The 18260-nt window shown below is 39.2% G+C and overlaps 1 protein-coding gene across 2 annotated transcripts in view; it reads right to left on the bottom strand.

Moving 5' to 3' along the window:
- EFCAB6 (EF-hand calcium binding domain 6) overlaps positions 1–18260 on the bottom strand; it is a 154508-nt gene that overhangs the window by 72601 nt on the left and 63647 nt on the right. Inside the window, exons 8-11 of one of the 2 annotated variants that reach the window (XM_075121373.1) lie at positions 16507–16679; positions 14443–14591; positions 6494–6604; positions 6118–6238 (exon numbers count right to left, since the gene is read on the bottom strand). In XM_075121373.1, the coding sequence (XP_074977474.1) occupies positions 6118–6238; positions 6494–6604; positions 14443–14591; positions 16507–16679 (554 nt within the window). The remainder of the gene's footprint in view (positions 1–6117; positions 6239–6493; positions 6605–14442; positions 14592–16506; positions 16680–18260) is intronic. The other variant, XM_075121374.1, reaches the window with a different exon arrangement.

Here is an 18260-nt window from a genome sequence, read left to right as displayed (position 1 = left end):
GCATCCCACAGCCCACTGGTTGAGAACCCCCAGTTTACATAATGTGAATCTGGTGGTCTCAGTCCAGTTCCCAGTGGACAAGAGGATACACCACAAATGAGCCCTTGTTGGCAGTCACAGCAGAGGGACTAAGGTTATAGAAATTGAACGATCCTCTTACACTAAAAGTCGTACCCTAAGTTCAGGTTTGTAGTATGTTGGTGGAGCAGTATTAGGAAGCTTACGCTATAGCTGCCTGTCTGGGACCTGTTCTGTGGAGAAACAGACAAAAGTCTTTGGTCTCCAAGATTGTTAATTCAGCACCTTTCTGCAAAAAGTAAATTGATGATTTATGTTATGTAAGCATATATAAACATAAGCACACACACACGGAGACTTTTTTTAAATAAAAAGGATGTTTTTGTTACTTCCCACCAGCTCTGTTATCCTACAGTGACTTGATGCTACCACTGGCCCCATCCATTGCCTTGGTGAAGAAGGGGAGTCCTTTAAAGGCTATTTGTGACTGGAATGAATTCCCACACTGCTCTCAGCACAGAACATACATATACACACACCCTGGGTTAGTGTCCCAAATTCACCCCCTATCAGGGGATTTCTTTTATTCTTAATATCAGAACAATAAAATACAAACTCCAACCTAAACTTTTTTCTTGAGCTTATCTTTTCCTAGGGTTTTTTCCTCCTTGATCTCTCTGTCTTTGCACCTAGGTCTCTCTGCCTTGCCTGAGTGCTAGGCCTCTCACATGCCTGAGAGTAATGCTAAGTCGTTTATATTCCTGGGTTGGAGCTAATAGGGACCATTGGGTCTGACAGTGAGAGTGACTTAGTAGAAATAATTCCGCATTTCTATACAGAGTCCCAGCATGTGGCACTCTTCATACTATCATACAAATGTGCACTTTTTAAAGCGTCTTATGCAATAAACAATGGAATAGGTTTATACAACAGTACTATTATATTTGTGTTGTTACATTTAAGGCATGATTTTTGTTTCAGTCCCCATGGCATATCTCCATAAGGTTTGAGGGAGAGTTTTAAATAGAGGTTAGTCTGTTTTTATCACAGTCTGTTAGATCTTAGAATTTTATATTTTTGCTTGGACTTTTATTTTATTTTTATACTTTGCTTCCCTTAAAAAAAACTGGTGGAAAAAAGAAGAAATGTAAGGAATAAATGCCTGGGAACAATAAAAAAAAATTAATGGTAAACAGTTTCTCCAGTGATTCATTCCTGCCTAAGCACAAGACAAATATTTTGCTGCTCATAAACCTCACACCAAGAAAAATTCTGTTTCCCTTTAGTCCCCTATAGAGATCCAGGTTGGCAGTAGTAATATACAGGATGAGCAATTATTTACTTTATCAGTTGGTTTGGGAAACACTTTGAAGTTTTGTAATCAAAAGATAATGGTCTTGTAAAACTGCTTTTCTGCCATCTGAATTTTCTTTAGAGACTGTTGTCAGTGCATTAAATCATATGGAAAAGAAACTTGATAATATATCTCCCTTAGTGAATGAGTTAAGAAATTTGGTACAGGAGCTACAAAAATTAGTTCTACTTTACATAAAAATATGTACCATATCAGTGGAAGCATTTTCTCCACAAAGCTTAAACACATACTGTGGTTAAAGATATCTTGTTTTTTAGTCATTGCTTTGATAATATTGAAAAAATAATATAAATTATATTAGCCTTCAATCAGTGAACTTTTTGATTTTAGGTGTCAAATAAACAATCTCTAAAATGTTTTCATTTATGAGCTAGATTGTCAGCTGGTGTAAATTAGCATAGCTCCACTGACCTCACTGCGGCTGCACTGATTTATACCAGCTGAAAATCTGTATGTATCTCTATATGTGTAACAGTTTTGGATGTTAGGGATTAAGCCTTTCCTCCTGCAACCAGAGTTCTCTTTCTGTTTTCTCAACCATCGGTATCTGTGTAAATAATTTCATTCACTGATGACCAGTACAACAAAGTGCATAAGCATGTGCTTGAGTTCATGGTTAAGTGCTTTGCTGAATCAGGGCCCTAATGCTAGTATGTGTTATTATTATCTACTGCAATGGAGGAAACTAAACTCTCTTCTTTGTAAATTGCTAGGTGAATTCTTTCTTTTGTAGTGATTGTGTGTGTATATATACAAAATCACTACAAAAAAGAATTCGCCTAGCAATATATACACACACAAACGAATATATACGCACACAAACATATATGTAAAAACAACGAGGAGTACTTGTGGCACCTTAGAGACTAACAAATTTATTTGGGCATAAGCTTTTGTGGGCTAAAACCCACTTCATCAGATGCATGGAGTGGAAAATACAGTAGGCAAATATATATACACAGTAGATTAAAAGATGGGAGTTGCCTTACCAAGTTGGGGGGTCAGTGCTAACAAGACAATTCCATTCAAGTGGAAGTGGGTTATTCTCAACAGCAGAATACCAAGTGAGGAAAAATCACTTTTGCAGTGGTGCAGGTGAACGAGCCCCTGATGGTGTGGCTGATGTGGTTAGGTCCTATGATGATGTTCCTTGAATAGATATGCGGACAGAGTTGACAACAAACCCAATGGGGCTTGTTCACCTGCACATCTACCAATGTGATATATGCCATCATGTGCCAGCAATGCCCCTCTGCCATGTACATTGGCCAAACCAGACAGTTTCTACGCAAAAGAATAAATGGACACAAATCAGATGTCAAGAATTATAACATTCAAAAACCAGTCAGAGAACACTTCAATCTCCCTGGACACTCAATAACAGACTTAAAAGTGGCAATTCTTCAACAACAAAGACTTCAAAAACAGACTCCAATGAGAAACTGCAGAACTGGAATTAATTTGCAAACTGGACACCATCAAATTAGGCCCGAATAAAGACTGGGAGTGCATGGTCACTACAAAAACTAATTTCCCCCTCCTGTTACTCAAACCTTCTTGTCAACTGTTTGAAATGGGCCACCCTGACTACTTTAGCCTCATTACCACTACAAAAGTGATTTTTTCCTCCCTTGGCATTCTGCTGTTGAGAATAGCCCACTTCCACTTTAAGTGAATTGTCTCATTAGCACTGACCCCCCACTTGGTAAGACAACTCCCATCTTTTCATCTATTGTGTATATATACTTGCCTACTGTATTTTCCACTCCATGCATCTGATGAAGTGGGTTTTAGCCCATGAAAGCTTATGCCCAAATCAATTTGTTAGTCTCTAAGGTGCCACAAGTACTCCTCGTTGTTTTTGCTGATACAGACTAACACAGCTACCACTCTGAAACAAATGTGTGTGTGTGTGTAATTTATACTGCAGAGTGGGAAAGAGCAATTTTTATGTAATTATGTTAGAAAAGAATTGTGATATATCATCTATATAAAAATTTGTAATAAAAAATGCCAGCAGTACCTCTGAAGATATGCCCAGTGCTCATTTTGCTTGTGTCAACCAGACTGAAAGCTTTAATTTTTTCAGTCTATTATTTGCTCATCCAATCCAAAAATATAGACTGTACAATTTAAGAAGAGCAATCTGTAGCAAATCAAAGTATTAAAAAATTCCATCTGTCCACTAAAGGAATGATCACACAGCCCAGTGTATGGATCATATATATCATGACATTCCATCAAAAATGACAAGAATGCTTTTTTTAACATAGTTCAGTACATCATGAAAGCCATAGAATAGAATAGACTGACAGTTCTTTATTAAGAGTGCATTCATTCTAGAGCTAGACATAAAAAGAATGCCCAAATTCTGTTCAAAAAATCAGATTAAAATATTGCTGCAAATAAAGTGAGTGATGCAATGGAGTGATCCTGGTCAATCTCACAGGTCTGACATTATACATCTGTCAGATTATAGACCACAAACAAATTTTTTACAAGTTCCACATTTTCTATTTATATTGTATAGTATGGTGCTGTGACAATGACTCCGTAGTTGCAGTTCTATCTTACTTTACATTATCATACTGATTTTAATCCCTTCCCTCACTTCACTAAAATGCAATAATTCTGCCTATAATTTCTCATGTGTGGTCATGTGCCAAGGGGTATTTATTTATTTAAGTTTGGGAATAACTGGATAAGGCAGTTGAGAAATTTGAGAAGTTGCATATTTGCATTTGTTAAATTTTCCAAACTTCTTTGAAACATTTTCCAGAATGGCTTGGTATAGAATTTGAGTCTGCAAACAATTATGCATGTCTTTAATGTCAATTGCAGTCTAATGGGTGTAATATTAAGCATGTGCATAAATCTTTGCAGGATCAGCAAGTAATTTTGGAGCTAGCTACCGTTCTTTTGAACCTATGACAACTTCAGGAGCACCCTGAGATGTTTATAAATTCCATAGGCTGTCTGGTTTTATGGGTAGCTGGAAAACACTTTAGTTTCTTTTCTTGGGCCTTGATGTCTTCAGGGGACTTCATTTAGGAGACTTCTACACACAGCTTGCACTGCTTGCCCAGAGATGCATCACATTCTATCCTTTTTAAAAGGGTTTTACAAATAAAAGTAATGCTCTTGAAAGATCCCGACTGAATTTCTAAATTTATCCACACAACAGGAAATGCAGCAACATGGAACTCTGGAAGTCTGAGATGGACTTCTTAAGTTTGCACTTTAGCAATCCTTTAAGCAACTGGGACACAACAGACAATCAATACTAAAAACTAACATAAACAATGTGGAGATTAACAAAAACAGTACAGCAACATACTAAAATTGTTCTAACAATAGAAATGCACTACAATTTGAGGAACTTAATTGCACATAAGTTTACAAGATGAAAAAAGAACAACAAAATAAAATATAATTAACTCAACTGAAAGCTTAAAAACTATATAGAGTATATGGAATAAGTGTACGGAGAGTTTCCAACCCCAAATATAAAAAAAAATGAATGATACTAAAAAAAAAAAAATCAAAACATTTCCACCTCTGGCTTTTTATGGGGAAGGGGACAATTTAGCCTCATGTATGTAATATTCCCCTCCTATTTATAGGACTTGATTAATAAAGAATTGAAGTAGGGTAATATAATTAATGCCAGGCAAGATGGGTGTTTGGAAAAAATAGATCTTGTCAAGTGAACTTGATATCTTTTTAATGACATTTTGATTAAGAGACAAGAATGATACAAAATTGAATATGGCACACATTAAATGGATTAAAAATTGGCTAACTAACAGGTTTTAAAATGTAATTGTAAATAGGGAATCACTATCAAGGGTCTGTGTTTCCAGTAGGGTCCTGCGAGAAATTGGTTGCTGGCCCCAAGTTACAAAAAAAATTTTATCAATAACCTAGAAGAAAACAAAATCATCACTGATAAGTTTGTAAATGACACAAAAATTGGGGGAGTGGTAAATTACTGATACAGAGAGATCTGAATCGCTTGGTAAACTAGGCACCAGCAAACAATGTGTTTCAATACAGCCAAATGTCAAGTCATTCATGTAGGAACAAAAAATGCAGGCCGTACAAACAAGATGGGGCTTTGCCATGAGCCCTGTGTATGGGGCAGCATGTTGTTGTGTTGCCCCCAGGAGTAGCCTAGGAAGCAGATTGTGACTCAGCCACAATCTACCTCCCAGTTTCCTCCTTCTCTGGTGGGAACATGGCCTTGTATCTGGCATAGCATACATCCTTTGGCACGCTTTCAAAGCTGCGCTGCCTGGCATATTGTGAGGATGGATTGTTAGGAGTTGAGGGAGGGGCAAAGTCAGATTTATGACAAGAGGGTAGCAAGAGGGAAGTGGCAGCTGGATCAGGGCTTGAGTCTTGGTGAAGCACATTTGTTCCAGCACTTGCTATGAGTGTAAGTGGTCATGGCTTTTTTTATTAGGGTGGAGAACAGAAGGCAAGGGAAGGCAGCAACACCTGAAAGCAAGTGATTCATTGACGGAAGGTATAGGATGTTTGGGAGAAGGTTAGGAAACCAGATGAAGGGAAAGACTTGCTTGGCAGGAGGGTTAGGATCTGAGAGGTTGCTGGGTACTTGTCAAGAGGGTAGCTTGAGAGGTTAAAAACTCCATCAATCTCTGAATGTGTTAACTCATCCACAGAATCTCAGCATTGTAAGAGTTAAAAATAAGGTCTCTTACTGTATCAATCATGAGAAATGCCTGCTTCAGTGATGGATATGCATTTTGGATGTGTCTGTGCAGCTTTAGAAGGACACTGTCACTTGAGAAAGCTTCATCCATTCCTCTGATTGGGTTTACTCTACAACAGGAAAACATGGTTGACACAATGTTCTCATCTCTCATCCTCTTACTCTTCAGGGTAGGGAGAAAATGTAAACTCATTAAGGCCAAAATCTTAGTAGGACTCAAAAATATGCTTAGACATTTATATGGATAATAAGAATATCCCCAAAAGATTACTTGAAGTAAATTTAATCAACGATTATTTCAGTGGACATAATTTCCCATCAAGTTCAAGTACACCTTGAACAAAAAAATGTAATCTCCTACTTACCTGTGTTTTTTTCTTATAGGAAGTGTCTGTCCATTTTCATATGTCACAGGGTCCTGAAATTTCTCTAAAAATTGATGCCAAGCAATTTTACCTGTGGCTTTAAATCCAAATCTGGTCAAACAAAAATGTAAGAACTGTTTTAAAAGACTTCCTTTTGTAAACACTGCTATAACTACAATTTCCAGAGAGAATTTTGGCTTGTGACGGAAATTTATGCAATCTTGTCTGAGTTTGCATAGCTTAAAATTTTACAAAAAGTATGTGGCAAATTTCAATGATAAAACAAGTTGGGCCAAATTCCCTTCTGAGTTTCACCAGTCTAACTGAAGAAAGAACTAGACCTGATCAGATGGTTCCGGTTTTATCCAAACTGAAAACCCTTAAATTTAGAAGTGTTAGAATGCATTTATAAGGCATTAACGGCCAGATTCTGTCAACTTCACTCATGTTGAGTAGTATTTTACTCTGTGAATAATCCCTTTGAAATCAACGAGGGCTTGATTTTGCTCCCATTCAAGTCAGTGGCATAGCTCCCATTTAACTTCAATGGTGCAGGATGAAGCCCTAAGTAAGTGTGGCAAAACACGTTCCTAAATTAGATGGTGTCTTTTAAGCACTGTTACAAACTTATTTTGCAAAAATGTGATGACTCACTGCCTTTCTCATTTCAGCAAACTTTTAAATATCTATTCCTGAAGCCTCTTAGAATGGTGTTATGCTGTGTTTAGAGCATGACTATCAGGGTGAGGTTTAAACAACAATAAAATGTAATAAGGAGTTAACAGGACAACAAATGGTGGAAAGACTTTTGTGGAGCTCCCACAAAAAACTCCATCCTCAGAAGTTCATTAAGTTTATCAAGCTCAGCCAGTGAAATTCCAAGTTGGAAGAATTACACCATCAAAACAATCATTCATTGGCTGATCAAAACCTGACGGTAGAACAGTTTTTCTATGAGGTTCTTCTTAAAGCTGACTTTTTTCAAAATTAACCCACTTACCGGTGACATACACACCACAGCTCACTGGCTTGAGGGAAAGTTTATTAAAAAAACTGGGGGAAATAGTTTCATAATCATAATATTTGTCTGAAACCAATAATCACATATGAAATAACAGATAAATAATATCTTTAAATAAAGATAAATAAATAAAGATAAATAATATCTTTAAAATTAAGACCCAGACAACTGATATTTTCAACCCCTAACTGAGATCTTTCCCACATGAAATTTCTGTGGTTCTACTAAATCACTCAAAAGTACACTGTAGGGAACAATTCTGCATTGGAAACAAGCAAACAGATTGATCTTGGTCTGCATCATTGTCCCCGAGATCCTCACAAACAGAGGCCCTTTCCATGTGTGTGACTACCCCCTTCTTCAGCTACCTCAACAGCACCTCAGAGGGTAACTGCCATGGTGCCAGGGAGCTGGGGAGTGCACAGCATGGCTACTAGGGGCCAGAGCTGATGCAGCAGTACAGGGCATCAGCATGGATCCCTGAGGATCCACACAGTTTGTCGGCAGACTCCATTTTCTGCAGGATAGAGAATTTCCACCCCAATTAGATGATGTAGTAGAATCATTACAAAATGATCATCACTAAGATTGTCTCCCACAAAGCCTCCTCCCTTGGGTTTTATCATGGGAGGAGATGAATAAGATCCAAGACATACTTAGCACCTGGAACTCCCACACACCTCAATGGGAACTGCACATGCTCAGCACTTCTCAGTACTGGGCTCTGCCTGACAACACCTGTCTTTTCCATCCTTAATTTTCATGGGTCATATCCAGAAATCTTACATATGCAAAACACTCACTGAATTCACTGGGAATAAAACCTGAGTGAAGGCTTCAGGATTTTGTATTCCAAAGCAATTCTATGTCTAGTAGGAAATAGTTAGTTCTTATATAGCACTTTTCATCCACAGGTCTCAAAGTGCTTTACAAAGAAGATAAGGGGAAGTTACTCATCTTTGAGATGTGTTACCCTAAGGGTGCTCTGTTGTAGGTGTGTCTGCGCCCCTGTACCTCTAATTGGAGATGTAGATAGCAGTGTCCATTCAGCCATTTGAGCTATCCACTACCCTCTTAAAAAGGTCTTGAAAGTATCTAAAATCATCAGCTGGTGATAGAGGAGGGGGCATCGTAGTCTCATCTGGTGATGATGAGGAAATGTTTGCCTCCATTTTGAGCCTTTCCCCCTGTCCCTCAAAAGTTTTCTCCTCTGGTTCTGGGGTTCTGGACACCGAAGCCGTAGGAGAAAGTCTGGTGGACTCTCTATGAGAGACACTGGATGCTTGAGAAGTGTAGGGTCTGTATATTGCACAAGGATCCCAATATGGCCACTGGGGGGGGGAAGGGTATGCTTGGGGGCCCTGTTGATATTGGACGCCATAAGGAGCTTGGGAGGAGTACTGTGATGCCACATCCTGCAGTTTGCTATCCCAGGCCTCACTAGAGAGCAGGGGGTCTGGTAGGGCAACGGGGAAGACTCCCGTGCCGGGCGAAGACTCAGTGAGGCGGTCCCAGTACCAAAAAGAGGAGCCTCCAGTGCATCAAGTACATGGAGGTCTCTTGAGTGCCAGAATTCCAGCAGTACCAACCGATTCGGTGCCATTGGCGGTACCAGGGTGGGAGGGGGATCTCGCCCATACTGGTCACTTTGGTGCTGGATGAGGTGTTGATGATGGTACTGATGGAGCACTGCATACTCAGCAGAATGCCTTCTCAGCAGAGTGCTTACTCCTGTCCTTGTCCCTCGGTGCCATTGACTTGGTGCCCAGGACCATTGGATACGTAGGCTTGTCAATGATACCTGAGCTGAGACTGTCTTGGTGCCAATGGTACCGAGGACATCACGCATGCTGGAGATCATTTGCAGCTATCTTGGGGCTCACTGTGGGGAGTTCCCACTACCTTTTATGACAATTTATGAGAGGGGTCAGTGGTTTGTTTCTTCAACCCACAGTCTTTGGATATTGAGGGCTGTGGGGAAGACTCTGGTCTGCCAAGTGACTTGTGGTGCAGATCCAGAGAGGGTTGGAGAGCTACCTCCATGAAGATGACCTTCTGCCTGAGCTCTCTATCCTTATGGGATCTGGGACGGAGTTGCTGGCAAAGATCATACTTTTGTTGAATGTGGCCTTACCCGAGGCAGTGTGTGCACTGGAAGTGCTTGTCTGCAACGGGGATCACCTCTTTGCAAGAGAGGCACTTCCTGAAGTCTGGTGAACTGGGCATAACCTGTTGGGGGAAGGGTCCCCAACGAGGAAAAAACAGGAGGAAAAGATAAAGTTTCTCTCTCTCTCTTTTTTTTTTTTTTAGGGAGAAAAGATAAGAAAAGAGAAAAAAAATCTTACAACTAGAACTACAACTAAGTACTAGGAGGCTAACTAACTACAGAAATGCAAAATCAAAAGTAATGGCCCTCAGAGACTGCGAATAGCTCTGTCTCTAGCTAGGGGCAGCGGAGAAGAAACTGCGGCGCAGCACAACGAGCGAGAGAGCGCGCGTGTGCGGTCCTAACGGACACTGATCCGATCAGCAGCGCAGGGATGTCAGCACAGCTCCATTGCATCACCCACAGGGACACAACTCAAAGAAGAAGAAGAAGTTTATGTTACAGATGGGAAACTGAAGCACAGAGAGGTAAAGCAACTTGTCCAAGGTCACCCAGCAGGCCAGTGGCAGAGCTAGGAACAGAACCCAGGTCTCCAGAGTCCCAGTATAGTGTTCTATCCAGTGGGCCTTATATATTAAACTAATTTTGTTTTTAAAATGTTCATAATTTTACAGGACTTTCAGAAATTCATCTTCCATTATATCCTCTTTTAATTACCTAGAATATAAATATTATAAAAAGAGGGACATTGTTTGATGAAGATTGTAATAGCATGCGTATTGGGCAAAACCAGATGATTTATGGTCTATTAGTCATCCAGTACAAAATGCCATATATTTAAGAGTGTTTAAGAATTTTTAAGCACCATTGCCTAGCATCTGGGATCTTTACAAAAATATTAAATCATGGAAATCAGACACTAAGCTAACCAAAAAGGATAGCTTAAAACTACAATCACTGTTATCAGGACCAGGAAATATCGGCAACCAAATTGCCCTGACTCTTTCAAACAGATATTAAGTTCACTGAAAGCCTGACCAAGTAAGCATGGTTTCCATCATGACTTAAGTGAAGGCTGCCAAATGGGGGTCTGGCATCTCACAAGAGGAGCAAGTTGCATAAGAGAAAGCCTCACATTGGGAAACTGCTCACTCTAGTCATGGAACGTTTGGTTTTTGGAACAGACAACAAGAGTATCCTTCACTCATACTTCTCCACCTGTCAAGGAACATGCATGGCAAAGACCCAAAAAAAACCTAAGACAAAAAAATATTACTCATGCAGGAAAGTTAAAATGTGGTGGGATTCCTTTGTTCAGCATAAATAGCTCTGCCTGTAATCTTGGTTCCATTCATTTTTATTTCTGATGCAAAGGAGTTTCAAAAGGAAAAATGATGGGACACCGAATTTGTGTGAAATGGAGAGAATTTGGGACTAACATTACTGATATCCTTTGAAATTAAGTAAATATGAATGGTGTATCTACAATATATTTGATCTGGCTTCAAGGGGACATATTGTGAGAGATGAGTTCTTAGGTAACAGGGTCCTTTACTGTTCAGGAGGTGAAATTCTAGCCCCATTAAAGTCAATAACAAAAACACCATTGAAATCAATTGACTCAGGATTTCACTCCTGAGGTTTAAGACTTGCAGATATCTAGAACAATCATAAAACACTGTCATGTGTTCTTACCTATAAATAGTTCCCTGCCCCATCTAATGTGGGCAATAGTGATGGGGTGTCCACCCCACAAAAGGCCTGAGCAGATTAAAAAGGGACAATTAAATGTATATGCGTCACCAAAAGAGCCAGGGACAGATAAAGTCTAACTGAAGATGAAGCCCAGCTGGGCAGGGGCAAGCTGGGCTTGTACAAAGCCAGGAAGTTGAGAGCAAGAGGCAGGTCAGGGATGAGCTCTGTGGTCACTCTCTAGAGAGAAAGGGAATTGGCCAGGGACGAGGAGGAATTCTGGGAGGAAAGTAAGCCCTGAGATCCTGCCCTGAACTACAGAGTCAGGCAAGAAACCAAGTGTGATGGAGTAGCCACTGGGAGGAAAGGAAGCTCAAGTTGGCAAATCCAGAAATGAGCCAGGAGATACAGAAGTGAGGTAGGAAGGAGCCCAGGAAAATATCAACAGGGTCTGAGATTGACTAGACCGTGGTTGCGAGGCTTAGGGTCCCCCAGCTGGAATCCGGAGTAATGAGTGGGCCTGGGTTACCCTGCCAGCCACTGGGAAAATGGCCCTGGACCTGGACTTAGACCAGAAAACTGCCTGGCAGGGCATATGGATAGCTTGCCCACTGGGACTTTAACCCCCAAAAGGGGAAGCCTAAATAGTGACTTAGTCCTCTGGCCAGGTCATGAAGAGCGAGCAACCCACAAAGAGAGAAAGCCCATGAAGTGAGCAACCAATAGAATGGGGGGCTAGACCAGGCAAGAGCTGATCCCCAGACCTAGTCACAAGTTGTCCCAGTAGTGAGTGAACCATGTTACAACGATATTTAAATATCATTTTAATCTTTACGTCATACAACATTCCCTATTAGTTATTGTTGTATTCATTATCAGCCTACATGAAGCCATATGTACATTAGTACAGCCACATAACTACGAGAAAGCTCTGTGGTTGTTTTCACACTGGTGCATCTTTTGAATTACTTTATCTGAGAAATATCACCTGAAAGATATGGTATATGTAGGGTGGAATATTTCTGTTTATAGCATCATTAAAGTGACACTATATTTTGTCAATGTCTAGAGAAAACTCCAATGAAAAAATGCATGTAGAAATCTTTCCATTATGTGCTTATGTTTAAGAGCAAGATTTACTTTAAGATTTAAAACTCGTGAGTGACATGAACTGAAGAAACTATGATAGCAATATTTTTTGACAAAGTAATAGTTGATCATTGTTATATCACATTGTGAATGACTAGAAGCAAATCAGATTTATCTGTTGAATGCACAAAATAATGTAGTTACTGCAGATGATACTCTCATACAGCACCTGCTGATATAAAATGTATATCTGCAGTGAGACCTTTAAAGTTAACTAGTGCATACAAGAAAAAAAAATCCAACTAATTATTTTCATGGATGATCTTACTTTCACACAAATGAGTTTAAATATATAAACTATGTTATGGAATCTTTAAATAGTAACACATGATCTGGTTCCTGCTTTGCTCACATGGTAAGAACTGACTTGTGTGCCTTGTGTGCCTATTTAAGACTCTCGCAATCTCTGTCTTTGTTAAAGAGCTCGTTAAAAAGTTAAGTTGTTGTTCTCCCCTTCCTCTTTGATTTGTCCATATGCTCTTAGTATTGCTGCCTGTGAATATAGGCTATCTTCTGCCTATTTTCCTCTTGCGGGTTTGGTCTCTGTGTATAAGGGTGGGTCCAGATTGAACCAAAATACCGAAGAATGTCCATATTCTGGCTTTAAATGGGAAATGTGGGTTTGGGGAGTTGGCTAGCAACATTTGAACTCAAATCAGGTCCAAAGAAATTAGATTTTGAAAAATTTCCTTTAACCTAACTCAGGTGCCTAAGGGCAGGCTGTGTCCCAAAAATCCTTTTCTATCCAAATATCACTGCTATATCATGCTTATCACAGTATCTGAATTCTGGCCATAATGCTGCAGTGTCTGGTTAACCTGAACTAGTACCTGGGTTTTAATCTAGGAGCTGGCCTGATTTGCCCTTCTCTCAGTCCAGTTCAGGTTCTAGTTTTGCAATGCCCCTCCAAATTCAGAAGAGTTTTATCTTAATTTAATATAAATTCAGTTGTCCAGAAGCGACATCACTACATCATCTAGCTCCCCAGTGTTCCTATAGTTAATCCTATAGTGATTACTGATGACCACTACATAGTCAAAGTGGTTGGCATTAGTAAGTTTCGTTGAAGGTATGCTGTACTTCATACTTTCATTTAACCCTTTAAACAGAAGTACCTTTAAAAAGTGCAAGCTTGAAGCACACAAACATGGTAATAAAGTGGTAATACTGGTCAAATTGCTCTTCCAGTAATTCACCCCATCCCTTGTTTCTGGGGTAAAGTAAGTAGCACATTAGTTTTACATTTAAAAGTAAGTTTCAAATGCCTTTTGCCAAGTTGTAGCCCAGCCAAGATCAAAATCTTTCTCAGGAACCAGCAGTCACCAGCCCCTCAGTCAACACAGGTAACTGCCATTGGTGTCAAGGTACTATCATACTGCCCTCAATCCACAGTGGTTGTCCTAAATTTGACTAAGACCTATAAGTAAAATGTATGCTCTTCAGGGCAGAGACTGTCTTCAGTTGTTTTCTTATATAAGGCTGACCACATAGTTAATGTTTAACAAAGAAATAATTAATAAAAATAATAATAATATTTAGTAATAATTATCTGAATATAAAAGGCATTTTGGAAAAAAAGAAATTTTGAAATTTGAGTATTAGGTTTTGAACATGCCCAGGATTAAACTTTAGTTATTTTTTAGTTATGATGATTTTTATGCAGTAAATTCCTCTTAAAGTACCAGTATTTACTTCAATGAAAGCGCGTACCCTTCCCACTAGGAAACTAAATATAAAATGACATACAAATAGAAGTAAGGCCATTCTGAGTGAAGGCTATCACTCTATTGTGCCTGGCTAGCTGACTGCTGCAAACATGGCCCTCTAGCTAGTTCAATCAGATTTTACATTACGTTCCATACATGCTGCAACACAGGCACAAATGAGGCAAATTAACAAAGGAAGTCACAAAAAGCAATAATCAAGTTATGAAGTTGCAATGTTAAAAAATGTCTCTAAAGGAAACAATATGACGCTTACCTACTCATTAGCTCTTGAAAAGTTCCATTTGGTAATGGAAATATAAAGCCATTTATGACTGACTTTAAGTAATCCAAAGACACAAATCCACTCTGACTAACATCAAATGCTCTGAAGGCTTTTTCAATGTCCTGATAGGCTGAGTGCAGCTGAAATGAATACAATTTATAGTGTTTTGTTCAGAAAAATCAAGCTCATGAAGTTTTAAAAACAATAATGTATTTTACAAGACCTTTTTAAGTGTTCTTCTCTGTAAACTGATCAAATAGGTTACCATGGCAAGCTCTGACTGTCAGATGTTTAATTAATAGGCTCACTACAAAACAGTATTTCCCAATCACAGAGACTCAAGTGACAAGGCAGACAAGTTTCTCACAGAAATATAGCACATATAATACCAGGGTTGGAAGGGACCCTCAGGAGGTCATCTAGTCCAACCCCCTGCTCAAAGCAGGACCTATCCCCAATTTTTGCCCCATATGGTCCCCTCAAGGATTGAGCTCACAACCCTGGGTTTAGCAAGCCAATGCTCAAACCACTGAGCTATCCCTCCCCCAGGGATAATAACTCTACCTCAAAATTCAGGGCTAAAAATATTGGTGGATCTGCCTGTTTGAGACATCTGTTTTAATATACTTTTAAAGACATCCCTAGTGTAACTTAGTACCAAGCTCCTCTTTATTAAAATGGATCATAATGAATGCTAGAAAAAATGGTAGAAGAAACAGAATGGTTAATATACCTGTTATATAAACATATTGCCCATTTCTTTGGTTATTCTTTTAGTTCATGGGCTGTTACAAAGAAACTAGGGGAGTGCGGTTTTGCTTATGGGACTTACTGCAAATTTCAGTAAGGATAATAGAACAGCAGGAAGATTGGTTTCATTCACCAAAAGTTCAGTCAGTACTGTTTGTTGAATAATACAAACATTCCTTGGGCTTTCCATCACCCTTTTTGGTGCTTTACACTACCTTTTTCTAACCTGTTTACTGCTAAATGAAAACTGCAGACATCACAGGGCAGAGATAATGTATGGCGAGACCTCAGGAAGTCCAAAACAAATATCATGGGCTGATAGGGTTTACAGGGTGATGAGATGTACCCAGCCACCAACCCAGGCCTCAATCTGTGTGGCTCTGGAGGACCTACCCTGACTTCAGAATCAAGAACTAAAGGGGAAAGAAGGTCAGGTGATGTCCCTGCAGCCTTAGTGCCTGCTGACCTCCAGCCTACTAGAACTCTCCAATCACTTCAAGGCTGAGGAAGTACAGTTATAGGATTGTACGGCTAGATTTGTACTAAAACACTAACTCTGGTCCATAGTCCCGTCCCCTTACTTTCTCTATAGCCTTCTGAGAAAGGAGGGAGGTTCTTGAGGTTAAAGGACAGAACCGACTGTCAGGAGATTTGGATTCTATTCCTCTATCCACAAAATAGGTAGAACATACATATGGAATTGGCGGTGCAAGATCCTCCATGTTGTCCCTCTACCGTGCTCTAGAAGGATCCCCTCAAGGCATAAGGAGTTAACTCCTTCTCCATGCCCCTTCTCCATGCCCTTAACCTCTGTTCAAACTTCCAGCATGGGTGCCATTTATGAGCTTCACACATATCGAACAAGGGACTGCACTTAGGCCACTAGCTTATTTCATGAGCCTCATGAAATAATTACCAAATGATGACAACTTTTAAACATTACTGAGCTGGGTTGGGATTCAGTCAAGTGATCTAACAGTGAGAAGTGATAGATTCACATATGATTTGCCTGACCCATCGAGTTTCAATATTTTTATTTTGTTTTAGTCTAGAAAAATGGTGCTTTCCTAGGTATTTATATATATTTTTAAAGCTATGAACCTGGCAAACAAGATATGAAACCTTTAGAAAGTGCAATGAAAAACAAACTGTCATTTCTATTAAAGGGCTTTTTAAAAAACAGCACAAATATTATTAATTTATATGTTGAACACCAAAACTTTCTGTGTAATCTCCTCTCTGTGTGATGCCTGGCTCAACCTCTCCATATTTCAGAGCATTCAGACACATTAAGGACTCCCTTACCTTTTTCCTAAAAGCCATCTCAATGTCATCTAGTGTGCATTCTATCACACTACACTCAGCTGGTGAAGTCTGTAGTGACAGTTTATTCTGTTTTGGCATCTTCTCTTGTGTCTCCTGCCAGTTCGGTGCTGGTAAGGAAAACTTCATTTTAGCAAAGTCACTGCTATTGTCACCTTCAAAGAAATAAAAGTAACTGGATTTCTTTTTGAAGACCATTTCTTGTTAAATCATGATAGAAGTCTTTATGGAAAACATTAAAATAAGCCCAAAATACAATTGATTTGTATTTCTCAGACTGGATTTCTAGGGAAGAATAATAGGTACAAAGCTTAGCATTTATAATAGTGCTTTTTATCTTCACTTTTCTTTAGGAGAATTAATTCATGTAGCTTACAATCTTAACAAATACTCTTATTAGCATGTAATATCACAGAGTATTCTGATAGTTTTATCTCTTTACCAATATTGTTACAGAGTAATTAGGCCCCTGAAAACACATTTTCAGTATATGTATGACAACCCACCCACCAATCTCGGACAGCTAACCTTGAAAGACACTGGTTTCTCTTGACTGCTCCCTTTGTTTCTTTCACATATTCCTAAATTTGTGCTCTTTCATATTGCCCACAGCACTTGAAAGAGCCTTTAGTTAATATATGCCAAGTGCCCTCCCCATCAAAAAACTTTCCTGTGAAGCATTCAAGCTAGAATAATCACCATCCCACTTTCTGCTTTCTCTGAACTATATTGTGCTCTATATTATCCACACTGTGCTTTTAGAATGTAAATTCTTCAAGGCAAGAGCTCTGGTATATGTCTGGCATAATTTGATCATTGTATAGAATCCAAGCGTGATCACTGTGCTAGACCGGACCCAGATTTTGACACCCTTTCTCACACTGAGTAGCATCTTACTTCTGGAGTACTCCATTTCAATAGGACAACTCATGAAGTAAGGTGCTATTCAACATCAGCAAAAAAAGTATCAGAATCTGGCCATAAATAAATAAAAGTGACAACTGTTAATACTCGTGTAATGCTTTTCATCGGTAGGCCTGGTCAACTCACAAAGTCGCACCTGATTGATCAAGGGCATGTTTTTAAATCAATTTAATTAAACTGGTGGAAAAAGCTATGTGGACCCTCTTAATTCAATTTAAAACAGGTTTATAGCAGTTTTTCTTGTGAGGTCGGTGATATAAATCAGTTTTGAACCAGTGGAAGTGCCCACAAGGCTTAACTAAATTTTTTTTAAAACCTTTTCAAACTGGTTTAGCCAAATCAGTTTTTACATCATTTGTATGTAGACAAGACCTTGAGCCTCAAAGCACATTACAAAGGGGGTAAGTATATTTATCCACATGTTATAGATGGGGAACCTGACAAACAGAAGTTAAGATCCTTGTCAAAGATCACCCAGTGAGTCAGTGTGGTAAAAAGGTGTTTAAGGAACAGGTTAAAAGGGAGACTATGACAGGTCATACTGAAAGTTGAACTGTTAGGCTGGAGGGAGGTTACTAGTGGAGTTCCTCAGGGATCTGTCTTGGGACCAATCTTATTTAACATTTTCCTTAATTACCTGGGCACAATAAGTGGGAGTGTTTTAATAAAATTTGAAGATGACACAAAGTTGGGAGGTTTTCTCAATACAGAGGAGGACCAAAATATCACACAAGAAAATCTGGATGACCCTGAAAACTGGAATAACAGAAACAGATGAAATTTAATAGTGCAAAGCGCAAGGTCATGCACTT

Source organism: Caretta caretta, chromosome 1, assembly GCF_965140235.1.
Source record: "Caretta caretta isolate rCarCar2 chromosome 1, rCarCar1.hap1, whole genome shotgun sequence".
Lineage (NCBI taxonomy): Eukaryota > Metazoa > Chordata > Testudines > Cheloniidae > Caretta > Caretta caretta.
Note: the sequence above shows the minus strand (reverse complement) of the source record. Positions and strands in the feature narration are given on the sequence as shown.